At 47.2% G+C, this 27,732-nt stretch overlaps 1 protein-coding gene across 1 annotated transcript; it reads right to left on the bottom strand.

Moving 5' to 3' along the window:
- Positions 1–4,165: 4,165 nt before the first annotated feature.
- LOC140390137 (uncharacterized) lies at positions 4,166–26,752 on the bottom strand. The gene is made up of 3 exons (XM_072475069.1): positions 26,689–26,752; positions 24,583–25,975; positions 4,166–5,652 (listed from the first exon to the last, which is right to left on the bottom strand). The coding sequence occupies exons 2-3, from the start codon at positions 25,524–25,526 to the stop codon at positions 4,464–4,466; spliced, it is 2,133 nt and encodes a 710-aa protein (XP_072331170.1). The 5' UTR covers positions 25,527–25,975; positions 26,689–26,752; the 3' UTR covers positions 4,166–4,463.
- Between the last annotated feature and the right edge of the window lie 980 nt (positions 26,753–27,732).

The following is a 27,732-nucleotide window of genomic DNA, read 5'->3' as shown; positions in this document are numbered from 1 at the left end:
TTCTTGGACCACTCTCCTAAACTGTCTAAATCTTTCTGCAGCCTCCCCACCTCCTCCATACTACCTGCCCCTCCACCTATCTTTGTATCATCGGCAAACTTAGCCAGAATGCCCTCAGTCCCGTCATCTAGATCGTTAATATATAAAGAGAACAGCTGTGACCCCAACACTGAACCCTGCGGGACACCACTCGTCGCCGGTTGCCATTCCGAAAAAGAACCTTTTATCCCAACTCTCTGCCTTCTGCCTGACAGCCAATCGTCAATCCATGTTAGTACCTTGCCTCGAATACCATGGGCCCTTATTTTACTCAGCAGTCTCCCGTGAGGCACCTTATCAAAGGCCTTTTGGAAGTCAAGATAGATAACATCCATTGGCTCTCCTTGGTCTAACCTATTTGTTATCTCTTCAAAGAACTCTAACAGGTTTGTCAGGCACGACCTCCCCTTACTAAATCCATGCTGACTTGTTCTAATCCGACCCTGCACTTCCAAGAATTTAGAAATCTCATCCTTAACAATGGATTCTAGAATCTTGCCAACAACCGAGGTTAGGCTAATTGGCCTATAATTTTCCATCTTTTTCCTTGATCCCTTCTTGAACAGGGGGGTTACAACAGCGATTTTCCAATCCTCTGGTACTTTCCCTGACTCCAGTGACTTTTGAAAGATCATAACCAACGCCTCCACTATTTCTTCAGCTATCTCCTTTAGAACTCTAGGATGTAGCCCATCTGGGCCCGGAGATTTATCAATTTTTAGACCTCTTAGTTTCTCTAGCACTTTCTCCTTTGTGATGGCTACCATATTCAACTCTGTCCCCTGACTCCGGAATTGTTGGGATATTACTCATGTCTTCTACTGTGAAGACTGACGCAAAGTACATATTCAGTTCCTCAGCTATTTCCTTGTCTCCCATCACAAAATTACCAGCGTCATTTTTGAGCGGCCCATGTCAACTTTTGCCTCCCGTTTGTTTTTAATGTATTTAAATAAACTTTTACTATCATTCCTAATGTTACTGGCTAGCCTACCTTCAAATTTGATCCTCTCTTTCCTTATCTCTCTCTTTGTTATCCTCTGTTTGTTTTTGTAGCCTTCCCAATCTTCTGACTTCCCACTACTCTTTGCCACATTATAGGCTTTCTCTTTTGCTTTGATGCATTCCTACCTTCCTTTGTCAGCCATGGCTGCCTAATCCCCCCTCTGATAACCTTTCTTTTCTTTGGGATGAACCTCTGTACTGTGTCCTCAATTACTCCCAGAAACTCCTGCCATTGCTGTTCTACTGTCTTTCCCACTAGGCTCTGCTCGCAGTCGATTTTCGTCAGTTCCTCCCTCATACCCCTGTAGTTACCTTTATTTAACTGTAACACCTTTACATCTGATTCTACCTTCTTTCTTTCAAATTGGAGATTGAATTCGACCACATTATGATCACTGCCTCCTAAGTGCTCCCTTACTTTAAGATCTTTAATAAAGTCTGGCTCATTACATAACACTAAGTCCAGAATGGCCTGTTCCCTCGGGGGCTCCATCACAAGCTGTTCCAAAAAGCCCTCCTGTAAACATTCAATGAATTCCCTTTCCTTGGGTCCACTGGCAGTATTATTTACCCAGTCCACCTGCATATTAAAGTCCCCCATGATCACTGTGACTTTGCCTTTCTGACATGCACTTTCTATTTCGTGGTGCATTTTGTGCCCCTGGTCCTGACCACTGTTAGGAGGCCTGTACATAACTCCCATTATGGTTTTTTTGCCTTTGTGGTTCCTCAACTCTACCCACACAGACTCCACATCATCCGACCCTATGTCATTTAGTGCTATTGATTTAATTTCATTCCTAATTAACAAGGCAAACCCGCCTCTGCCCACCTCTCTGTCTTTTCGATAGGTTGTGAATCCCTGGATGTTCAAATGCCAGTCCTGAACCCCCTGCAATCATGTCTCTGTGATGCCTACCACATCATACCTGCCAGTCACAATCTGGGCCACAGGCTCATCTACCTTGTTCCGTACACTGCGCGCATTTAAATATAGCACCTTTAATTCTCTATTGACCGTCCCTTTTTGTTTTCTTAGTGTGGTGGACCTTGGTTTACTGAGCCTTTCCATACACTGTGTCATATTTTGTGGGATGGGGACAATCGTAACCACTCTTGAGTTTTGTCTGTTCGTGTTTTTTTTAATTCCTAAGCAGCTACGCTCCCCGCTGATTACTTCACCTCTTGGTTCCCTAACTTTCCCTTCCCCCCAATCTTTAGTTTAAAGACCGCCCTATTTACTCTTTTCGCCAGAACACTGGTCCCAGCTCGGTTCAGGTGGAGACCATCCCAACGGTATAGGTCCCCCCTGTCCCAAAACTGATGCCAGTGTCCCATGAAAAGGAACCCCTCATTCCCACACCACTCTTTCAGCCACGTGTTAATTTCCCTTATTCTTGCCTCCCTATGCCAATTTGCACGTGGCTCGGGCAGTAATCCGGAGATTATGACCCTTGAGGACCTGTTTTTTAATTTGAATCCTAGCTCTTTATAATCTCTAAACAGGTCCTCTTTCCTAGACTTGCCTATGTTGTTGGTACCGACATGGACCACAACAACTGGATCCTCCCCCTCCCTCTCCAGTATCCTTTCAAGCCGGCCAGAGATGTCCCGCACCCTAGCACCGGGCAGGCAACATACCATGCAGGACTCTTTATCCTGCTCACAAAGGATACTATCTATCCCCCTGATAATAGAATCCCCTACAACTACAACTTGCCTCTTTACTCCCTCCCCTTGAATGGCGTGCTGAACCATGGTGCCTTGGTCAGCTGACTCATCCTTCCTGCAACCCTGTTCGCCATCCACACAGGGAGCAAGTGCCTCATACCTGTTGGACAGAGTCAAGGGCTGAGGCTCCTGAGTTCCTGACTGCTGGTTCCCTTTACCTGCCTGACTTGCAGTCACACCCTGCTGTCCCTGGCCACTGGCAGGATTTAAACTACTTACTCTGACAGGTGTGACTGCCTCCTGAAACACAGTGTCCAGGTAAGTCTCCCCCTCCCGGATGTGCCTCAGCGTTTGAAGCTCAGACTCTAGCTCATCAACTCTGAGCCGGAGCTCTTCGAGCAGCCAACACTTACTGCAGATGTGGTCGCTGCAGCTCACAATGGGATCTGCCAGCTCCCACATCAAGCAGCTCAAGCACATTCCCCAGTCACACAGTCAATCTCCGAGTCACAGTCCCTAATGACCGAGTCACTCCTGGAGAGGCAAAGGGACCCATTCTTCTTTACCTCATCCCTTCTGTGTCTTATGTCTATCATGGTCATATCACTCCGGTGCCCCATCTCCTGTGCCCCCTCTCTCTCTCTCTCCTGTGTCTCTCTCCTTCTCTTCTGTGTGTGTGCTGATCCCACCATTACAAGTCATCGCTGCCTTGGATGCTATGGGTCTTCCTCTTCTGATCTGCGGTCATCCGAGGCTACATACTCCACACTGATGTTGTCAGTTTGAAAGGCTCTTGAGGATGGAAAATTCAATTCCCACACAAGAAATCTCTGTCAAATGTTTACCAGAGAAACTGAGACAGCAGCTACAATAAGTGAGGTTTTCTTCAGATGGGACAATGACAAGTTTAAATCCCCACCTGATCTACTGCTCAAAGTCACCTCCGTTTCCCTGTTCAGTTTCCCAATCTTCAGGAAGCTCCTGTTACTCCAGAAATATTTGGAGCAATTGGAATTTTTCTTTGAAATTTCGAGTATCCAATTCTTTTTTCCCAATTAAGGGGCAATTTAGAGTGGTTAATTCAATGACCCTGCACATCTTTTTGGGTTGTGAGGGTGAGACCCACGCAGACACGGGGAGTGTGTGTAATCGCCACATGGAGAGTGACCCAGGGCCGGAATCGAACCCGGGCCCTCGATGCCGTGATGCAGCAGTGCTAACCACTGCACCGCCTTGCTGCCCTCGAGCAATTTGAATTTTAAACAATGTTCCACGTGGTGTGTAAAATGGTTACTGTCTCAAACCTTTATTTACAATGCTGAGTTAAAATGCCACATTAATATAGGATCCACGGTGCACAAAGCGATTTATCTAAACAATCCCCTTTTTGTTTACAATTTACTCAACATAAATAGTTCAGAAAGAAAATTATCACACTTGCACAAAAAAAAACTGTTTTCCTTTTTAGTTTATTCCAATTTTGTCTGTTTCGACACACACATTACTCATATAATCTGTAAAATGTTCAGGTCTCTGCAAATGAAGTATCATCCACTCTGAACAAAAGTAAAAGCAACTTACTGCGGATGCTGGAAACTGAAACAAAAACAGAAAATACTGGACAATCTCAGAAAAGATTGACAGCATCTGTGGAGAGAGAAGGGAACTAATGTTTCGAGTCCAGATGGCTCTTCGTCAAACCTTTGCATTGGTGTCGGCAGAAGTGCGATGAATCAGAGAATAATTTGTCACACATCGCACTTGAATGGTCTCTCATCTGTGTGATTGCGTTGGTGTTTGTAGAAATCTGATGACCACATGAATGATTTGTCACACACCTCGCACGTGAATGGTTTCTCCCCAGTGTGAATGCGTTGGTGTGTGCGGAGATCCGTTGACTGTAAGAATGATTTGTCGCACATCACACACATGAATCGTTTCTCCCCTGTGTGAATGCGTTGATGTCTGCAGAAGTCTGATGACCGCATGAATGATTTGTCACAAACCTTGCACGTGAATGGTTTCTCTCCTGTGTGAATGCGATAGTGTACACGGAGGTCCGTTGACTGTGAGAATGATTTGTCGCACACTTCACATGTGAATGGTCTCTCCCCTGTGTGAATGCTTTGGTGTACACGGAGGCTTGATGACCGCAAGAATGATTTGTCACACACCTCACACGTGAATGGTTTCTCCCCTGTGTGCATCCCCTGGTGGATCAGGAGCTTAGATAACTGTGTGAAGCCTTTATCACACAACTCACACTTGAACGGTCTCTTCCCAGTGTGAATGCTTTGATGTGCACGGAGGTTATCAGATCGTGAGAATGATTTGTCACACACTTCACATCTGAACGGTCTCTCCCCAGTGTGAATACGTTGGTGCACACGGAGGTTCTGGGACCGTGAGAATGATTTGTTACACACCACACATGTGAACGGTTTCTCCCCTGTGTGGACCATCTGATGCAGCAGGAGTTTTGATGAATCGGAGAATGTTTTGTTACACGCCTCACACTTGAACGGTTTCTCCCGTACGGAAATGTGTTGGTGTGTGTGGAGGTTCGAGGAGTCAGAGAATGATTTGTCACAGACCTCAGACACAGATGGTTTCTCCCTGGTGTGAATACGTTGGTGTACATGGAGAGTCTCTGTCTCTGCAAATGATTTGTTGCACACTTCACATGTGAATGGTTTCTCCCCTGTGTGAATACGTTGGTGTGTGCGAAGGTTCGAGGCGTCAGAGAATGATTTGTGACAGACCTTGCACGTGTACGTTTTCTCCCTGGTGTGAATACGTTGGTGTACACGGAGGTTCGCTGACTGCCCAAATGATTTGTTGCACACTTTACACGTGAATAGTTTTGCTCCTGTGTGAATCCTCTGATGGCTTTGGAGATTGGAGGAAACGGTGAAAGTCGTCTCACACACCTCACACCTGAACAGTTTCTCCCCCATGTCAATCCTCTGATGTATCAGAAGGCCCGGAAAAGTCATAAAAGCTTCAGTAGACGCCTCACACTTGAATTGTTGCTCTTCCATGCAGCTGCCCTTGCTTACCAGTGGTTCTTAAAGGTGCACCGTGTGACTTCGGAGAAGTTGAGAGCCTGTGGAGCCTTCCTCACACAAGTCGAGCCTCTCCCCTGGAGGAATATCAGTGGTTCACAAGGTTCGATGAATGATGGAAGCTATTACTTGGAATCCAATCACACTCTTTCTCAGCCTCACCCTGAATCGATCACCCCCAGCCGAATCCTCCGGAAAGGTTGCTTCTGATGGAAGGTTCCCCACCACTGACCAGTTTCAGATCTGATGAGATGGCAAAGCTCCCCTGACCAGACCGATTTCCAGATGACGATTTCACTGCCTAACCTTCTCTGTGTTGAGCAATGCCTTCCCACAGTTCTTCAGTTGTTCCTTGGGTGGATTTATCTGCAGTGTCTTGCGTCTCAGGTGTAGTATGGTGTAATCCTTCTGTAAAACAGGAAAAGAAAACATGATTCCTTCCAACTTCCTCTCCTCCTTTACTGAAGGGACTGACACCTCAGTTAGAGACTGTTCCACAGTGAGTGTCAGTCGGCTATTCCCCTGAGTGGGGATCAGATACAAGTCCATTTTTTTCCTCACTTGACTGTCCCACATTCCCTGTTTCCAACAGGGACACTGGATAGTGACCAGGAGCAGACAACATGGCTACTTTCTTTCCTCCACCCAGACCCTCATCTTCCCAGGCACCATGAGGGCAATGGAAAAAAGTCAGGCAAAGTGTAAAACAGGCTATAAATTCAGTATGAGGTTGTGTCGTGCCAGCAAAGACCAGTTTTACCCTTAAGAGCATGTGTTTAATATTTAAAAAACTCAGGCGAAATGTTAATTCAATGGTGATTTTGAAATTTCTCCCCTTGTTTTCCAAAATGATTTGAAGAAAACACACTGGGCAAGAAGGGCTGGAAGCTAAGGAAAATATTGCTTCAGTACAGCTGATTGGAGGGTGCTGGATAATCCTGGGAAATGAGATACACGGCACTCACTCAGACTGCACATCCCAAATTCAGCTCCCACACAGCACTGGGCAACACTATCAAATCCAAGCCCAGGCTTTTGAGAAAGGCCGAGGCCTTCAGGTAAAATCTTTAAAGAACACATTAAAGGACATTTCAATAAACGTGTCTCTGCCCCTCCCAGATAATTACACCTCACCTTCTCATATTCAACAATGACCCATTAACAAAACTCAGCCTGTAAATCAGAAGGGAAATGCTTCCAATAAACACCCTCAATATCCAACACACAGCCAATCAAACAGCTCAGCACAAAGCACCGAGTGAACAGGTATCTTGAGCTGGATCTTCTCACACAGCATAAGGGGCATTTGCACACCTGATTGCCCACAGGATAGTCAGACTGCCTGAACATTAGTGTGGATATTGTGCAATGTAATTCTTCTAAATTCTGCTCCTTCACTCACCATCTCCTGACTTGGTTTGGAGTCCCTACAGGAAGTGAAGCAGCTGTGGTAGAGGAAGAGGAGAGAATGGGCAGAGTGGGTGGGCTCTCTGATTGACGTCTCTCACAGACAATCCAAATATTTCTGCAGGAACAGGAGTTTCCTGAAGTTTGGGAAACTGACCAGGGAAACAGAGGAGACTTTGAGCAGCAGATCAGGTGGGGATTTAAACTTGTCATTGTCCCATTTGAATAAAACCTCACTTATTGCAGCTGCTGTCTCAGTTCCCCTGGTAAACGTTGACAGAGATTTCTCGTGTGGGAAAAGCATTCTTCATCCTCGGAGGCTTTCAAACTGACAACATCAGTGTGGGATGTGTAGCCTCGGGTGTGTTTGGCAGCAGATCAAAAGAGGAATTGTTACAGCAGTGGGTGCCACCACCTGTAACTCCACTCCAAGCCACTCACCATCCTGACTCAGAAATATATCGCTGTTCCTTCACTGTCCCTGGGTCATAATCCTGGAATTCCCACAACACTGGGTGTATCTACACTATGTGAACTGCAGCAGTTCAAGAAGACAGCTCACCATCACCTTCGCCAGGGCAATTAGGACAGGATAATAAATGCTGGCGAAGTCAGTGGCACCCACATCATGTGAAAGGTAAAAAGAACAGGAGATGGTAACAAGAGAGGGAGAAACTGAGGAGGCAGTGGGGGACAGAGAAGACAGTAGGGAGCCGATATTGTACCAGTGCTTGGAGAGTGACTCTGTTCCTCACAGAGTGACTCTGTAAATGATAGATTTACACTGTGACTCAGGGAGTAACTCTGATTTGGAGTGTGACTGTTATTCAGAAAGTGGCTCAGAGTGGAAATTGTGCATGGAAACTACCTCTTGTTTGGGAGTGACTGGGACTGAAGTGACCAACTCTGAGAAAATAAAATAAATAAAACGCAGGAGGACGCCAATGCAGTCTGACTTGCTGAGTATGTTCAGTACTTTGTGTTTTGATTCTAGTTTTTAAAGCACAGAAACAGACCATTTGGCCCAACTGCTTTCTGCTGGTGTTTATGCTCCATATGAGCTTTCTTCCTGCCTATTGTATCTCACACTATCAGCAGATCATTCTATCCCTTTTGGCACGGTTGCACAGTGGTTAGCACTGTTGCTTCACAGTGCCAAGATCCCAGGTTCGATTCCCGGCTTGGGTCACTGTCTGTGCGGAGTCTGCACCTTCTCCCGTGTCGCGTGGGTTTCCTTCGGGTGCTCCGGTTTCCTCCCACAAGTCCAGAAAGATGTACTATTAGGTAATTTAGACATTCTGAATTATCCCTGTGTCCCTGAACAGGCGCCGGAATGTGGCGACTAGGGGCTTTTCACAATAACTTCATTGCAGTGTTAATGTAAGCCTACTTGTGACAATAAAGATTATTACTGTTATAAGATGGTCCCAATTGGGATGATGCGGAGTTCGTGAAGAGAGCGCTGGGTGCCATCCCGGATCTAGACACCCATGAGTTAATAGTAGGGGGGGGGATTGGAACATAGTGTTGGAACCAAAGGTGAACAGTTCCCAGCCGCGCTCACTGACCCAGTCCATGGAGTGGGGGGGGGGGGGGTTAAGGCATTGGCTGAGCTCATGAGGGAGATGGGGGGGGGGGGGGGGGGGGTGGATCCATGGAGATTTTTACACCCGAGGGATCGGGAGCATTCGTTTTTCTCCCCGGTGCACAACGTGTATGTGAGGATTGACTTTTTTGTCGTGGGAAAGGCACTGTTGTGACCGGGGAGGTGATCTTGTTTCAGTCTAAGGTGGATAGGGAGGAGAGGGAGGAATGCTAACAACTGATAGAAGAGATTTTGGAGGTGGACCCAGACCCGGATCTCCTGTCAAAGAGGAATGAGTTGCAGGCGACGTTTGACCTATTGTCCAGCGGGAAAGTGATGCGTCAGTTGAGAAGGGCGAGGGGAGCTGTATGAATATGGGGAGAAGGGAGGGCACATGTTGGCAGGTCGGCTCCGGAGGGAAGCCGCTGTGAGAGGGATAGTTCAGGTGTGGGACAAGACGGGGAGTTGGTGGTGGCTCCGGAACAGATTACAGTTCGAGGAGTTCTATAGGGACCTGTAGGTCAGAGCCACCAGAGGACAAGCGGGAGATTAGGGAGTTTCTGGGTGGGCTGGGGTATCCGAGGTTGGGGGAGGCAGAGAGGGCAGGGTTGGAGGAGCCTGGGGGGGAGGAGGTGGTGAAGGTGTCGATTGGGAGGATGCAAGCAGGGAAGGCAGCAGGACCTGATGGACTTGCGGCTGAATTTTATAAAAGATTTAAGGATAAGCTGGCGCTGTTGTTGGTGGGAATGCTTGAGGGTGCAATGGTTAGGGGTGTCCTGCCGCTAACAATGGGGCAGGCCTCTATCTCACTCCATCTCGTCTTTAACTATTATTAAAGAAGGACAAGGATCCAGTGGAATATGAGCCTCATAGGCCCATATCTCTGTAGAATGGTGATGCCAAGATACTGGCAAAGGTGCTGACTTTAAGGTTGGAATGGTGCCTCTCAAAGGTGATTGGGGAGGACGGGGTCTGTAAAGGGAAGACAGTTGTCCTTGAATGTGTGGAGGGTACTTTGACAGAAGGGAGGGAGACGGAGGTGGTGGTGGCGCTGGATGTGGAGAAGCCGTTTGATTGGGTGGAGTGGAGTTATTTGATGGCAGCGTCAGAGAAATTTGGGATTGGGCCGAAGTTTGTGGTTTGGGTACAGCTGTTGTATAAGGAACCAATGGTGAGCGTGAGTATGAACTCAGGGTGTTTTGCATTACATCGGGGCACGAGGCAGGGATGGCCATGTCCCCCCTTCTCGTTCATTGTCTATAGAGCCTCGCACTGAGGAACTCGGAGGTGTGGAAGGGGACAGTGAGGGGCGGGGTGGAATATAGGGACCAGGATTGTCCGAGCTGGGGCGGGCTCGGAGAATCGGCGTTCACGCCGAGACGGCCGCAATGCCTGGACGCGAACCTCCGAAAGGGCTAAAACCGTAGAGCGGCGGGTGCCCCGAGCACGGAGAATCGCTAGAGGTGTCGCGGCCTGCGATTCTCCGGGCCCTCAGTGACACTGCGGCCCGGAGGAGGTAGGGGTCGGCATGGGGGACCCCAGGACGGCATGGCCATGGCTGCGGGGAGAGGGTGCCGGGGGGTTGGGGTGGGGGGCAGACAGCCGCGACAGACAGGCAGGGCCCGCAATGGTGGAACCAACGCCACGGACGCCATTACGGCGGCCACGCAGATGGGCATCCTCCCCGGTTGCTGGCTCCACCCAGGCGTCCTGGCCGTTCGGATGTGTGCCGGACCCTCCACACCCCCCCACCCGCCCCCACCCAGCCAGCGGCACCCACCAGCAGGTAGATCCAGGGCCGCACCCACAGCAGCCCCCGTAGAGCGCAGTGCCATCAGACGGTGGTCCTGGCAGGAGGGAGGGGCGACAGGAGTCGGGGCACCGAGCGGGTGGGGGTGGAGGGCATGCGTGGTTGGGGCGCGAGCTGCCAACCGGGTCGACCATGTAGCCCATGGCAGCTGGTGTGGAGGGGGGGTATGCGTAATGATGAAGCTTTGTCTACCTCCACCCCCTGCAGATTGTAATATTTGGCCATCTTCCACCGTTGTTGGCCACTGTGGCGGGGGCCGCTGACCTGCATGAAGTCCTGTGGGAAATGGAGCAGGGGCGTGACAGGGAGGCGGCGGAAGCTGCAGCAGAGGAGCGTGCCGCAGTGGGGTCTCATACTTTGTACGGATACAGGGTAAAGAATCAAACAGGCACGTGGACCACCTCCGTGGCCAAGACTTGCAGGTCCACAAGGACAGATCACAGCCCCATACCGGTGGTGCCTCTCCTCTGGAGCAGCCACTTATGACACTCAGCGAGACAGATGCACCCCCTCAAGTCAGATATGTGAGAGGTTGAGTCATCTGACCCAGATTCCGACATGGAGACTTTGCCCACAGCAGTCAAAACGGTTCCAGTAGCGACCGCTGGGCCAAGCACGGTGGAACCACCAAGGGATTCGGCCTGGACATGGTACTCCCCGATTTGTTATACCCCTCCAGATCTAGAACAGCAGGCATTCGGGAGACAACCGCGAGCAAAGAAGGCAAAGGGTCTGCCGCCTCCTGCCATCGAGGGGAAGCAGTGTTATAACCCTACAGGAGGCCAAGGGATCTGTAACCTCAGAGTCTCTGGGGCCTTTCCTGATTATGATCTACCTAGATGAGGGGGGGGGGGCGGATCTACCCCCTTAACCCAGGAGCCTTTGGGACATAAATACCCCGGACTTCCAGGGAGTAGGAGGTGTAATATAAGAGTTTTAATAAATATTTGAGTTTCGTACAGTCATCACGTCCGAGTGGTCGCTTGCCTGGGACTTTACATTGAGAATTGAGAGAATGTAACTATCAGGAAAGACTGAACATGCTGGCACTCTTTGACTAGAAAGGAGAAGGCTGAGGGGGTACAGCATAGAAATCTTTAAAATGATGAATAATAAAATGAATAATTTGGGGTTAAATGGAGAATGTTTAGAATGTGGAACTTGCTCCCACAGGGGATGATTGAGGCAAAAAGTGTTGATGTATTTGTTAGGAATTGCTAGCAATACTCAACAGCATCTCTATCTTTGTAGTATTCTCTGCCCCCCCGCCCCGTAACAACCTTCATGCGTTAGAACCCCCACAGTCTTTGTAAGATCCTCAGTCCTCCAGTGAGTATATTTTGGCAGCTCTCCTCTGAGGCAGCACACACTTTCCCAGCAATCTCCTCCAGACCCTAAACCCTCACTATCTCTCTAAACTCCTCCAGCCCTGTTGGGTTCAACAATTATAGAGGGGGGTCCTTTAAAATATCAGCTAAAATGATTCGTGAAAATTACTGAATTTGTCGAAATAATATGAGTAAGTTATAATTGTAAGAATACTTCCCATGGCGGTTTCAAATGTTACAAATAATGTACTACAAGTTCTGATTTGATCTGATATGAAGATACATTCAACAAGATTGAAACAATATCATAGCTGAGAAGTGACATAGGGAGTTTGAACTTGGGACAAAAGTCATGGAACACTTAATTAATTTGGGATAATCGATTAATGTCTAATTAACCAATCGCCTAGTAAGTGACTGACACTTTCCTGAACGTATCAAGGGGGTCTAATCTGGGAATTAGAACCAATGAAACTAAGTAAGGGGCTAAATCCAGATAAGGAGTCCCTTAAGAATATGATCCGCCTTTCCAGTGCCTCCCGGTGGTGATCACGAAGGCTTTTTTCAAAAGAATTGAGAAGAGCATTATGAGTTTTGTGTGGGCTGGGAAGACCCCGAGAGTGAGGCGGGGATTCTTGCAGCGTAGTAGGGACAGGGGGGGGCTGGCACTACCGAGCCTCAGCGAGTACTACTGGGCCGCCAATGTTTCAATGGTGTGTAAGTGGATGGGAGAAGTGGAGGGAGCGGCGTGGCAGAGCTTGGAGAGGGCGTCCTGCAGGGGGACTAGCCTGCAAGCAATGGTGACGGCGCCGTTGCCGTTCTCACCAAAGAAATACACCACAAGCCCGGTGGTGGTGGCTACATTGAAAATTTAGGGGCAGTGGAGACGGCATAGGGGAGGGATGGGAGCTTCGGTGCGGTCCCCGATAAGAAACAATCATAGGTTTGTTCAGGGGAGAATGGATGGGGGATTTGGAGCATGGCAAAGAGCTGGGGTAGTACAATTAAGAGATCTATTTGTAGATGGGACGTTTGCGAGTCTGGGAGCGCTGACGGAGAAATATGGGCTGCCCCAAGGGAATGCATTTCGGTATATGCAATTGAGGGCTTTTGCGAGGCAACAGGTGAGGGAATTCCCGCAGCTCCCGACGCAGGAAGTGCAGGGTAGAGTGATCTCAGAGACATGGGTGGGGGACGGTAAGGTGGCGGACATATACAGGGAGATGAGGGGCGAGGGGGAGGTCATGGTAGATGAGCTGAAAGGGAAATGGGAAGAGGAACTGGGGGAGGAGATTGAGGAGGGGCTGTGGGCTGATGCCCTACGTAGGGTAAACTCATCGTCCTCGTGTGCCAGGCTAAGCCTGATACAATTTAAGGTGCTACACAGGGTGCATATGACTGGAGCACGGCTTAGTAAATTTTTTGGGGTAGAGGATAGGTGTGCGAGATGCTCGAGAGGCCCAGCGAATCACACCCACATGTTCTGGTCATGCCCGGCACTACAGGGGTTCTGGGTGGGGGTGACAAAGGTGCTTTCGAAGGTGGTGGGGGTCCGGGTCGAACCAAGCTGGGGGTTGGCTATATTTGGGGTTGCAGAAGAGCCGGGAGTGCAGGAGGCGAGAGAGGCTGACGTGTTGGCCTTTGCGTCCCTTGTAGCCCGGCGCAGGATATTGTTAATGTGGAAGGAAGCCAAACCCCCGGGGGTGGAGACCTGGATAAACGATATGGCAGGGTTCATAAGGTTGGAACGGATTAAGTTTGTGTTAAGGGGTTCGGCTCAGGGGTTCACCAGGCGGTGGCAACCGTTCGTCGACTACCTCACAGAAAGATAGAGGGAATGGAAAAGAAATAGACAACAGCAGCAACCCAGGGGGTAGGGGGGGAGGGGGGAAGGGCGGGGGGGGGGGGGGGAGGAATCGGATGGACTCTCAGGGATGTTATTGTATGTATAGGTATTTGGTATATGTAATTGTATATTGGATTGTTGGATTGTATTTTTGGAGAGTATTTATTTTGGACAAGGCAGTTGCCATGTAGTTTTGTTTTTGTTTTTGTTTATATATTATTTATTTATTTGTTTAAAACTGGCCACGGTTATTCATATTGCTTTATTGTTGTGTAAAAGAAACACTACGTATTATGTTTGGCCAAAAAGCTTGAATAAAATATATTTAAAAAAAAAGAATATGATCCGCCTAACTGATTAAAAATGATTATTATAGCCGTCGGAGAATAAACAGGCCTTTGTTGAAATGACTTTTAATTTTGAAAATCTGGTGACTTATGTCTTGAAGTTTTTGCTTCTACTCGTTCAAGGACATTTCGAGAGACAGAAAGCATTTTCCAGTTAATTTTGTGTGAATGTACCAAAAAGAGTTTTTAATAAATAAAATTATCTTGCATTCATTCAACCGACTGACATCTATGAACGAGATATAAGACGAATATTACTAGCCCCTACAACCTTCTCTGTCTTCTGTAAAACGCTCCACCCCCACAGCATGCCTAGTGCCGCAATCTTCCCAATCTTCTAAAAACTCTCACTATTGCTGAATCTCCTCAATTGCCGGCAAATGCTCCTCTTTGTCTGAAAACCTCAATAGAATCAGAGAATCCCTGCAGTGCAGAAGGTCATTCGGCCCATGAGTCTGCATCTGCCCTTGGAAAGAGCACCCTACTTAAACTTAAGCCCACACCTCCACCCTATCCCCCGTAACCCTACCTTTTGGACATGAAGGAGCAATTTAGCATGGCCAATCTACCTAACCTGCACATCTTTGGACTGTGGGTGCCATAAAACCCTCTCCATCCCAGTAACTGCCTCCAGTCCCTTAATACAACCCCATGTCTGTAACCTTCTCCCAACGGAACAATTCTCCCTGTGACATCATACAACCCATATAACCCTCTCTATCTCTGTAGCTTCCTCCAATCCCTACGCTTCCTATCTTTGGAACCTCCTCCAGGTGTTACGTACCTCCCTAGCTTTCAAACATCATATAGCCCCTACAACCCTCCCTATTTCTGTAATAGTTCCAGTCCCTACAGCCCTCCCTATCCCTGCAGCCTCCTTCTGTCCATGTAAATTTCCCTATCTGTGTAAAAATACTCCTGATCTCTGGGTCTTGCTCCAGCCCTGACAACCCTCCCTGTCTCTGCTGTTCTCCTGCTGTGTTCTGCTCCTCCTCTGTATAAAATGTAAACTCAGTATCCTTAAATGTATCTCATCCGGTCCCGGATATATTTAGAGTACCCAATTCATTTTTTCCAATTAAGGGGCAATTTGGCGTGGCCAATCCACCAACCCTGCACATCATTGGGTTGTGGGAGCGAAACCCACGCAAACACGGGGAGAATGTGCAAACTCCACACGGACAGTGACCCAGAGCCGGGATCGAACCTGGGACCTCAATGCCGTGAGGCAGCAATGCTAACCACTGCGCCACCGTGCTGCCCTGCTTAACCACTTTTAAATACAGCTGGCCTATCTAGTACCTCACTGTCATTTTCACCCCGTTAATGTCTCGACGATCACTTTTTCACTCTGACTTGACACCAAGTTCTGTGGTAAAGACAGATGCCTTCTGCTCAATCGGAACCTCAGCCTTTCCACCTGCATGAATGTCTAAATCCCCTTTCCGGTCCATAATCAATCCCAATCCTCCTTTTACCACTCTTTTATGTTTTATATGCCCTTGAAAATTTTTGTATTCGTTTATATGCTAGCTGACAGTCTACATCCATAGTGTCCTTTTGCTTCTCTTATTTGTTTTCTCACTTATGCTCTGAACCTCCTATATTCGGGCTGACTCTCAATTGTGCGGTTCACCTGATATTTTTCAGACACATCCTTTCCTGTTCCTCTCTTCAACCCATATGACCTCAGAAAAGGCGAGGCTGGGAGCAGAATGGTCTCCAAGGCCGTGGCTGTGAGCAGCATGGTCACAGAGGCTAACTCCCTGAACAGTGCAGTTATAGAGGCTGAGTCTATGAGCAGCCAGTTCTCAGAGGGTGAGTCTATGAGCTGAGCAGTGACAGAGGTCGAGGCCCTGAGCTGAGCGATGACCAAGGCTGAGCCGAGTGTTCAGAGACTGAGCAGAGCAGGCACTGGGATAGAGGCCATGAAGGAGCGGTCACTGAGGTTCAGGCTGTGAGTCAAGCATTCTGTTTACAGAGGCTGGAGTGGAGTGTTATCTACATCTCAATTTCTGGTTTTTGCTCTCTCTCGCTCCCTCCCACTCGCTCTTTCATCAACTCTTTCCCGCTCTCGATCTTGTTTTTTCATTCTCACTCTTTTGTGCTCTCTGTTTGGTGTTCTCCCTCTCACTTTCTCTTTTTTTCTTTCTGTGAATTGAGCTGGAAGAAACGTTCACATACTATTATCGCAACACAAGGTGGTGTGCAGGGCGAAGTCATAGGTAAACATTTAATTTAATATAAACACCTTTATTATAAGCTAGATCAATTAATAAAAAACTAAAGGCTGCATGTGGTGGAGTGGTTAGCACTGGGACTGTGGCACTGAGGATCCGGGTTCGAATCCTGGCCCTGGGTCACTGTCCGTGTGGAATTTGCACAAAATCCCCATGTCAGCGTGGGTTTCACCCCCACAACCTAAAGATGTGCAGGTTAGGTGGATTGGCCATGCTAAATTGCCCCTTAATTGTAAAAAAAATAATTGGGTACTCTAAATTTTTTTTAAAAATTAATGAAAAGCTAAAAAGTAAACTTAATTAAATTCATAAACTTAACATTTCTTATTTTACACATTTTATATTATAAATGTAAAATGTTAAGTTTGTCTGCATATAACTTTGCCTCGATGAAGAAATTGGTTTAAAAACTTTTTTAAAATATATCTTATTGAACATTTTAAAATTTATATATAAAAATGTAACAGAAAAACACAACACCCCCAACAGCTGACAGTGACCAGCCCTTTAAAATACATAACAAACGATGCCAATCGACCCCCTCAGCATATATTTAACTTTCCCAAGTGCAAAGATTTCAGGAGGTTCCCCGGGCACACCGAGGCACTAGGTGGAGAAGCTGACCTCCACTCCAGCAGAACCTACCTGCAAGCAATCAGGAAGGCGAAGGCTAAAACATCTGCCTTTGCTCCCGCCTGTAACTCCGGCAGCTCTGACACCTCGACTATGGCCGACAGGGTACCCAGCTCCAGCTCCCTACCTCAGGTCACTGACATGGTCTGAAGAAGGAGCCCCAAAAGTTCGCTAGCTTCAGAGATGCCCAGAATGTATGTAGGTGATTCACTGGTCCCCTCCCACACCGCTCGCACTTAGCCTCTACCCCCTCAAACACCTGATTCATCCTTGCACTCATTAGTGTGCCTGATGCACTACCTTCAGTTGTTTGAGCCCAAGCCTTGCACACGATGACGTGGCATTCACCCTTAGTCAGACCTCACACCACACGCCCTGCTACACTTCACCCCCAACTCCTCCTCCCATTCCGCCTTAGTCCCCTCCAGTGAGGCCTCGTCCTCCACCAACAGATTCCCGTAGATGCCTAAGTTTTACCCTCTCCAGCAACACTCTCCACCAACAACGCAGGTGGTGCAACTTCAAATAAACCTTTATTCAAAATTCTGGACCTGGAGGTACCTGAATGCCTCTGACTGTGCAACCCCTTATCTCTCCATTAACTCCCCCAAACCTATAAACCACCCCTCCAGGAACAAATCCCCCATATCCTCCCATCCCCTAAACCTGGTGTCCAACCTAGCCGGCTCAACATATGGTTGTCCCTAATCGGTATCATCCTCAACCCTCTCCCTGCTTTAATTGCTGCTGTAATTGCCTCCATATTTTTAGCATAGCCACCACCAACGGGTTCTACGAAAACTTCCTCGGGGAGAACCGGAGCGGGACTGTCACCAGCGCCCACAATCCCGTTCCCTCACACGACCTGGCCTCCAAAATCAGTCAAAGACTTAACGTTGAATTAGCGAGTTAAATAGTGAGAGAGAAGAAGCTTCAGGGAGAGGGGTAAGCCCCAGGGATGGGGCTGATTGGTGGACAGCTGGCGAGCATTTTGTTTAAACCCTTAAGATTGTTTCTGTTCAGTTAGTTTAATAATGTCATTTGGAGAACATTTGTGTTGGCATCCTTTTGTCTACAGGAGAGGATGGCCAAACAACAACCAATCTATTCAGGGATGTGTCTTTATTCGGTGCCTCTCTGCTGGTGGCTGTGATGGCAACTCAATTGACTGTGTTTACTGGTAGTTTATTGTGAAGCCTGTGGTGACAGCAGGATTTGCGGTTGGTGGGCTCCGATGCACTACACCAGCTCTCTGAATATCTTACTCTCCATCTCGCTGCTGTCGCCACTCGTTTATCCCCGCTGCTCTCACTGCTTCTTTATCCTTCCTGCGAATCTCGCACTCACTGCTGTCGTCGCTCTTTTATCCTTCCAGCTGGTCTCTGTGCCATTTAGGGAACAGGAAAAATAAGAACACACATGTACTGGATCAGCCCTGGAAGAGAACAAAAAACAATCTGTAATAAAAACACTGAATGGGAGCAGGGCCAATATCAGGGGGTTGAGAACAAATCTAATTCCGGATCAATTGGAACCAAGGAATGACGGGCAGAACTGTAACAGGACAGTAGTCGCCTTTAGAACATAGAACATAGAGAACATAGAAAAATACAGCACAGAACAGGCCCTTCGGCCCACGATGTTGTGCCGAACCTTTGTCCTAGATTAATCATAGATTATCATTGAATTTACAGTGCAAAAGGAGGCCATTCGGCCCATTGAGTCTGCACCGGCTCTTGGAAAGAGCACCCTACCCATAGTCAACACCTCCACCCAACACTAAGGGCAATTTTGGACACTAAGGTAAATTTATCATGGCCAATCCATCTAACCTGCACGTCTTTGGACTGTGGGAGGAAACCGGAGCACCCGGAGGAAACCCACGCAGACACGGGGAGGACGTGCAGACTCCGCACAAACAGTGACCCAAGCCGGAATCGAACCTGGGACCCTGGAGCTGTGAAGCAATTGTGCTATCCACAATGCTACCGTGCTGCCCTTAAGAACAAATAAATCTACACTATATCATTTTACCATAATCCATGTATCTATCCAATAGCTGCTTGAAGGTCCCTAATGTTTCCGACTCAACTACTTCCACAGGCAGTGCATTCCATGCCCCCACTACTCTCTGGGTAAAGAACCTACCTCTGACATCCCCCCTATATCTTCCACCATTCACCTTAAATTTATGTCCCCTTGTAATGGTTTGTTCCACCCGGGGAAAAAGTCTCTGACTGTCTATCTATTCCCCTGATCATCTTATAAACCTCTATCAAGTCGCCCCTCATCCTTCTCCGTTCTAATGAGATGAGGCCTAGCACCCTCAACCTTTCCTCGTAAGACCTACTCTCCATTCCAGGCAACATCCTGGTAAATCTCCTTTGCACCTTTTTCAAAGCTTCCACATCCTTCCTAAAATGAGGCGACCAGAACTGTACACAGTACTCCAAATGTGGCCTTACCAAAGTTTTGTACAGCTGCATCATCACCTCACGGCTCTTAAATTCAATCCCCCTGTTAATGAACGCGAGCACACCATAGACCTTCACAGCTCTATCCACTTGAGTGGCAACTTTCAAAGATGTATGAACATAGACCCCAAGATCTCTCTGCTCCTCCACATTGCCAAGAACTCTACCATTAACCCTGTATTCCGCATTCATATTTGTCCTTCCAAAATGGACAACCTCACACTTTTCAGGGTTAAACTCCATCTGCCACTTCTCAGCCCAGCTCTGCATCCTATCTATGTCTCTTTGCAGCCGACAACAGCCCTCCTCACTAACCACAACTCCACCAATCTTCGTATCATATGCAAATTTACTGACCCACCCTTCAACTCCCTCATCCAAGTCATTAATGAAAATCACAAACAGCAGAGGACCCAGAACTGATCCCTGCGGTTAGCCACTGGTAACTGGGATCCAGGCTGAATATTCGCCATCCACCACCACTCTCTGACTTCTATCAGTTAGCCAGTTCGTTATCCAAATTTCCCACTATCCCATGCCTCCTTACTTTCTGCAGAAGTCTACCATGGGGAACCTTATCAAATGCCTTACTAAAATCCATGTACACTACATCCACTGCGTTACCTTCATCCACATGCTTGGTCACCTCCTCAAAGAATTCAATAAGACTTGTAAGGCAAGACCTACCCCTCACAAATCCGTGCTGACTATCCCTAATCAAGCAGTGTCTTTCCAGATGCTCAGAAATCCTATCCTTCAGTACCCTTTAGAGATGTAGGGCTGGATTAGATCACCTCTAGAGTACTGTGTAAAGTATTCCAGTGGGGAAACAGGGGCATGGTGGTATTGTCACTGGACTAGTAATCCAGAGACACAGGGTAATGTTCTGGCACTCGGGTTCGAATCCCACCACAGTAGGTGGTGAAATTTCAATTCAATAATATTCTGGGGTTAAAGTCAAAGGATGACCGTTGTAATTATCATAGTACCAGACTTAGGGCAGCACAGTGGTGCAGTGGGTTAGCCCTGCAGCCTCATGGCGCCGAGGTCTCAGGTTCGATCCCGGCTCTGGGTCACTGTCCGTGTGAAGTTTGCGCATTCTCCACTTGTTTGCATGGGTTTTGCCCCCACAACCCAAAGATGTGCAGGGTAGGTGGATTGGCCACACTAAATTGCCCCTTAATTGGAAAAAATGAATTGGGTACTCTAAATTTACCAACAAAAAAAAATCATAGTACCAGACTGATTCCCGGGATTGTGGGATTGACGTATGAAGAGAGATTGAATCGGTTAGGATTGTATTCACTGGAGTTCAGAAGAACGAGGGGGGAATCTCATAGAAACCTATAAAATACCAACAGGACTAGACAAGGTAGATGTTGGAAAAATGTTCCTGATTGTGGGTGTGTCCAGAACCAGGGGCCACAGTCTGAGGATACAGGGTAGACCATTTAAGATAGAGATGAAGATAACTTTCTTTACCCAGAGAGGGTGTGTCTGTGGAGTTTGTACCACAGGAAGTAGTTGGATCCAAAATATTGTATGTTTTCAAGAAGCAGTTAGATATAGCACTTGGGGCGAAGGGGATTAAAGGATGTGGCGGAAAGCCGATTAGGCTGCTGAATTGGATGATCAGTCATGATCATAATGATGGAGTAGGGTCAAATGGCCTCCTCCTGATCCTATTTTCTATGTCTATCTTTCTATGTCGTAAAAATCCATCTGGTTCATGAATGTCCTTTAGGGAAGGAAATCTGTCATCCTTATCTGGTCTCGATGTGACTCCTTACCCACAGCAATGACTCGAGAACTACAGCAATGTTGTTGACTCTTAAATGCCTTCTTGTATCTAACAGCTACAAATGAATGAAACCGGATGAACCACCTGGCATCAACCTGCGCACCAGAAAGGAGAATGGGAAATCCAGCCCTGTCAACCCTGCAAAGTCTACCTTTTTAACATCAGGGGGTGTGAGCCAAAATGGGACAGCTGTCTTGCAGACTAGTCCAGCAACAATCTGACATAATCATGCTGGTGGAATCATGCTCCACAGACAATGTCCAAGGCACCAGCATCACATCCCTGGCTATGTCCTGTACCGACAGACCGAGCAGAGGTGGCAGCACAGCGGTATACAGTCTGGAGGGAGATCTCAACAGTGACTCTGGACCCCACAAAGCTTCATGACACCAGGTCAAACATGGGGAAGGAAACCTCCTCATGATTACCATGTACCGTCCCCGCTCAACTGATGAATTAATGATTCTCCATATCGAACATCACTTGGAGGAAGCATCAAGGGTGTAGTACAATGAAGGCAAGCATGCCATATGCTTTCTTTACCACCATTTCCACCTGTGCTGCTACTTTTAAGGAACTGTGGACCTGCATGCCCAAATCTCTGTGTGTCTATGCTCCTGATGGTTCTGCCATGTATTTTTTAGCTCCCACCAGAATAGGATCTACCAAAATGTATCACCTCGCATTTGTCCATCTGCCATATCTCTGCCCAATTTTATGACAATCTTCATCACGATCCGCAACTCCTGCAATCTTAGTATCATCCGCAAACTTACTAATCAGACCAGTTATGTTTTCTTTCAAGTCATTTATATATATTACAAACAGCAGAGGTCCCAGGACCGATCCCTGCGGAACACCACTAGTTACAGAAAAACAGCAAACTCGAACTGGGGTGACTCGGGGTACCGTAACACTAACAAAGTTGTTTTTTTTATCAATCTGCCATGTGGGACCTTGTCAAATTCCTGCTAAAATCCATGCACACAACACCCACTGCACTACCTCATCAACCCTTCTCGTCACTTCCTCAAATAATTCAATCAAATTTGTGAGGAAATACCATCTTTTAACAAAGCCATGCTGACCATCCCTGACTAGTCCATGTCTTTCTACGTGACAGTTTATCCTATCTCTCAGATTGATTCTACTAATTTGCCCACCACTGACGTAAGACGAAGTAGCCTATAATTGATTGGTACTTACTTGGATCTCTTTTTAAGCAATGGAACTACGTTTCCTTTCTCCAGTCCTCCGGTACCTCCCCTGTATCTAGTGAGGATTTGAAAATCATCCTCAGAGCATTTGCTATCTCCTCCCTGACCTTCTTCAGCAGTCTCGGAAACAATCCATCTGCTCTGGCGAATTATCAACCTTCAAGGATTCTAACCCTTCGAGTACTTCCCCGCTCTTTATGATTAAATATCTCAGTGTTCCTTCTGGACTCGATATCTGCATCAACCCTTTCTCTTTGTAAGCACGGAGAAAAAAATATTCATTTGAAACCCTTCCTACAGACTCTCCATCTACACACAAGTTCCCTTTATCAATTCTGATAGGTCCCACTTTTTCCTTAACTAACCTTTTATCATAAATATATCTTATGAACACACCTTGCTTGTCCATGAGTCTGGGAGTGAGACATGAACCGAGAACTTCTGAACCAGAGGCAGAGACTCACCCACTGCACCACAAGATATGTGCAATAACCATCTGAATAAATCCTTGGTATTCCTCGGTAATATTGGTCTGCAGTGCACCCTCCCACCACTAGATGTGCTATTTTATAAATCAGGCAGAGGACATGGGGTCAGGTGAGGGGTCAGATGAGAGATGGGGGATCAGGTGAGGGGCAAAAGGCCAGCAGAGGTCTGGCAAGGATTGTCATAGAACATACAGTGCAGAAGGAGGCCATTCGGCCCATGGAGTCTGCACCGACCCCCTTAAGCCCTCACTTCCATCCTATCCCCGGAACCCAAAAACCCCTCCTAACCTTTTTGGTAGTTAACGGCAATTTATCATGGTCAATCCACCTAACTTGCATGTCTTTGGACTGTGGGAGGAAACCGGAGCATCTGGTGGAAACAGACAGTGACCCAGCGGGGAATCGACCTGGGTCCCTGGCTCAGTGAAGCCACAGTTCTATCTCTTGTGCTACCGTGCAGCCCTTCATTGACGATCATTCTCCAGTCACAGAATCAATTCTTCTTCTGATCTGCGGTCATTCGAGGCTACATACTCCACACTGATGTTGTCAGTTTGAAAGCCTCCGAGGATGAAGAATGCTTTTCCCACACTAGAAATCTCTGTCAAACGTTTACCAGGGGAACTGACACAGCAGCTGCAATAAGTGAAGTTTTATTCAGATGGGACAATGACAAGTTTAAATCCGCACCTGATCTGCTGCTCAAAGTTTGTCCGTTTCCCCGGTCAGTTTTCCAAGCTTCAGGAAGCTCCTGTTACTCCACAAATATTTGGAGCAATTGGAATTTTTCTTTGAAATTTAGAGTACCCAATTCTTTTTTCCAATTAAGGGGTAATTTAGAGTCAATTCACTGACCCTGCACAACTTTTAGGGTTGTGAGGGTGAGACTCACGCAGACACGGGGAGAGTGTGTAAACTCCACACAGACAGTGACCCGGAGCCAGAATCGAACCCGGGCCCTCGGCACCGTGATGCAGCAGTGCTAACCACTGCACTGCCATGGTGCCCTAGAGCAATTTGAATTTTAAACAATGTTCCATGTGGTGTGTAAAATGGTTACTGCCTCAAACCTTTATTTACAATGCTGAGTTAAAAGGCCACATTAATATAGGATCCACAGTACACAAAGCGATTTATCCAAACAATCCCTTTCGTTTACAATTTACTCAACATAAATAGTTCAGAAAGAAAATTATCACACTTATACAAAAAAAACGGTTTTCCTTTTTAGTTTATTCCAATTTTGTCCGTTTCGACACACACATTACTCATATAATCTGTAAAGTGTTCAGGTCTTCACTTCTAAATGATATCTCTGCAAATGAAGTATCATCCATTGTGAACAAAAATAAAAGCAACTTACTGCGGATGCTTGAACCTGAAACAAAAACAGAAAATACTGGACAATCGCAGCAAGATTGACAGCATCTGTGGAGAGAGAAGGGAACTAATGTTTCGAGTCCGGATGGCTCTTCGTCAAACCTTTGCGTTGGTGTCGGCAGAGGTGCGATGAATCAGAGAATAATTTGTCACACATCGCACTTGAATGTTCTCTCATCTGTGTGACTGCGTTGGTGTTTGTAGAAATCTGATGACCACATGAATGATTTGTCACACACCTCGCACGTGAATGGTTTCTCCCCAGTGTGAATGCGTTGGTGTGTGCGGAGATCTGTTGACTGTAAGAATGATTTGTCGCATACCTCACACATGAAACGTTTCTCCCCTGTGTGAATGCGTTGGTGTCTGCAGAAGACTGATGACCGCATGAATGATTTGTCACAAACCTTGCACGTGAATGGTTTCTCTCCTGTGTGAATGCGATGGTGTACACGGAGTTCCGTTGACTGTGAGAATGATTTGTCACACACTTCACATATGAATGGTCTCTCCCCTGTGTGAATGCGTCGATGGATCAGGAGCTTAGATAATTGTATGAAGCCTTTGTTACACATCTCACACTTGAACGGTCTCTTCCCACTGTGAATGCTTTGATGTGCACGGAGGTGATCAGATCGTGAGAATGATTTGTCACACACCTCACATCTGAACGGTCTCTCCCCAGTGTGAATACGTTGGTGCACACGGAGGTTCTCGGACCGTGAGAATGATTTCTTACACACCACACATGTGAAAGGTTTCTCCCCTGTGTGGACCATCTGATGCAGCAGGAGTTTTGATGAATCGGAGAATGATTTGTTACATGCCCCACACTTGAACGGTTTCTCCCGCACGGGAATGTGTTGGTGTGTGCAGAGTTTCGAGGAGTCAGAGAATGATTTGTCACAGACCTCAGACACAAATGATTTCTCCCTGGTGTGAATATGTTGGTGTACACGGAGGTTTGCTGACTGCACAAATGATTTGTTGCACACTTTACACGTGAATAGTTTTGCTCCTGTGTGAATCCTCTGATGGCTTTGGAGATTGGAGGAATCGGTGAAAGTCATCTCACACACCTCACACCTGAACAGTTTCTCCCCCATGTCAATCCTCTGATGTATCAGAAGGCCCGGAAAAGTCATAAAAGCTTCAGTAGACGCCTCACACTTGAATTGTTGCTCATCCATGCAGCTGCCCTAGCTTACCAGTGGTTCTTAAAGGTGCACCTTGTGACTTCGAAGAAGTTGAGAGCCTGTGGAGCCCTCCTCACACAAGTCAAGCCTCTCCTCTGGAGGAATATCAGTGGTTCACAAGGCTCGATGAATGATGGAAGCTATTACTTGGAATCCAATCACACTCTTTCTCAGCCTCACCCTGAATCGATCGCCCACAGCCGAATCCTCCGGAAAGGTTGCTTCTGATGGAAGGTTCCCCACCACTGACCAGTTTCAGATCTGATGAGATGGCAAAGCTCCCCTGACCCGCCCAATTTCCAGATGCTGATTTCACTGCCTAACCTTCTCTGTGTCGAGCAATGCCTTCCCACAGTTATGCAGTTGTTCCTTGGGTGATAGTCAGGATTTATCAGCAATGGCTATCCTCTCTGTATTCTCTGGTGTAGTACGGTGCCATCCTTCTGTAAAACAGGAAAAGAAAACATGATTTCCTCCAACTCCCTCTCTTCCTTTGCTGGAGGGTCTGACACCTCCGTTAGAGACTGTTCCATAGTGAATGTCAGTTTGATATTCCTGTGTGGGAATGAGATTAAATTTCTTTCTTTTTCCTCACTTGACTGTCACACACCCTCTGTTTCCAACAGGCACACTGGATAGTGACTAGGAGCAGACAACGTGGCTACTTTCTTTCCTCCACCCAGACCCTCATCTTCACAGGCACCGTGAGGGAAATGGAAAAAAAGTCAAAGTGTAAAACGGGTTATAAATTAGTATGAGGTTGTGTTGTGCTGGCAAAGACCAGTTTTACCCTTAAGAGCATGTGTTTAATATGAAAAAACTCTCAGGAGTAATGTTAATTCAATGGAGATTTTGAAATTTCTCCCCTTATTTTCCAAAATTATTTGAAAAAATCCGATTGGGTAAGAAGTGCTGGAAGCTAAGGAAAATATTGCTTCAGTGGAGCTGATTGACGGGTTCTGGTTTATCCTGGGAAATTAGATACACTGCACTCACTCAGACTGCACATCCCAAATTCAGCTCCCACACACAGCACTGGGCTAAACTATCAAATCCATGCCCAGGCTTTTGGGAAAGGCGAGGCCTTCAGGTAAAATCTTTAAAGAAGACATTTCAATAAATGTGTCTCTGCCCCTCCCAGATAATTACACCTCACCTTCTCATATTCAGTAATGGCCCATCAACAAAACTCAGTCTGTAAATCAGAAGGGAAATGCTTCCAATAAACACTCAATATCCAACACACAGCCAATCAAACAGCTCAGCACAAAGCACCGAGTAAACAGGTCTCTGAGCTGGATCTTCTCACACAGCATAAGGGGCATTTGCACACCTGATTGCCCACAGGATAGTCAGACTGCCTGAACATTAGTGTGGATATTGTGCAATGTAATTCTTCTAAATTCTGCTCCTTCACTCACCATCTCCTGACTTGGTTTGGAGTCCCTACAGGAAGTGAAGCAGCTGTGGTAGAGGAAGAGGAGAGAATGGGCAGAGTGGGTGGGCTCTCTGATTGACGTCTCTCACAGACAATCCAAATATTTCTGCAGGAACAGGAGTTTCCTGAAGTTTGGGAAACTGACCGGGGAAACGGAGGCGACTTTGAGCAGCAGCTCAGGTGGGGATTTAAACTTGTCATTGTCCCATCTGAATAAAACCTCACTTATTGCAGCTGCTGTCTCAGTTCCCGGGTAAATGTGTGACAGAGATTTCTAGTGTGGGAAAAGCATTCTTCATCCGAGGAGGGTTTCAAACTGACAACATCAGTGTGGGATGTGTAGCCTCGGATGTGATTGACAACATCAGAAGAGGAATTGTTACAGCAGTGGGTGCCACCACCTGTAACTCCACTCCAAGCCACTCACCATCCTGACTCTGAAATATATCGCTGTTCCTTCACTGTCCCTGGGTCATAATCCTGGAATTCCCACAACACTGGGTGTATCTACACTATGTGAACTGCAGCAATTGAAGAAGACAGCTCACCATCACCTTCGCCAGGGCAATTAGGACAGGATAATAAATGCTGGCGAAGTCAGTGGCACCCACATCATGTGAAAGGTAAAAAAACAGGGGAAGGTAACAGGAGAGGGGGTGTTGAGGGAGAAACAGAGAAGGCAGTGGGGAACAGAGCAGACCGTGGGGGGTGGATATTGCACCAGTGCTTGGAGAGTGACTCTCTTACTCACGGAGTGACTCT

The sequence above is a fragment of the Scyliorhinus torazame genome, chromosome 14, assembly GCF_047496885.1.
Source record: "Scyliorhinus torazame isolate Kashiwa2021f chromosome 14, sScyTor2.1, whole genome shotgun sequence".
NCBI classification, from domain to species: domain Eukaryota; kingdom Metazoa; phylum Chordata; class Chondrichthyes; order Carcharhiniformes; family Scyliorhinidae; genus Scyliorhinus; species Scyliorhinus torazame.
Note: the sequence above shows the minus strand (reverse complement) of the source record. Positions and strands in the feature narration are given on the sequence as shown.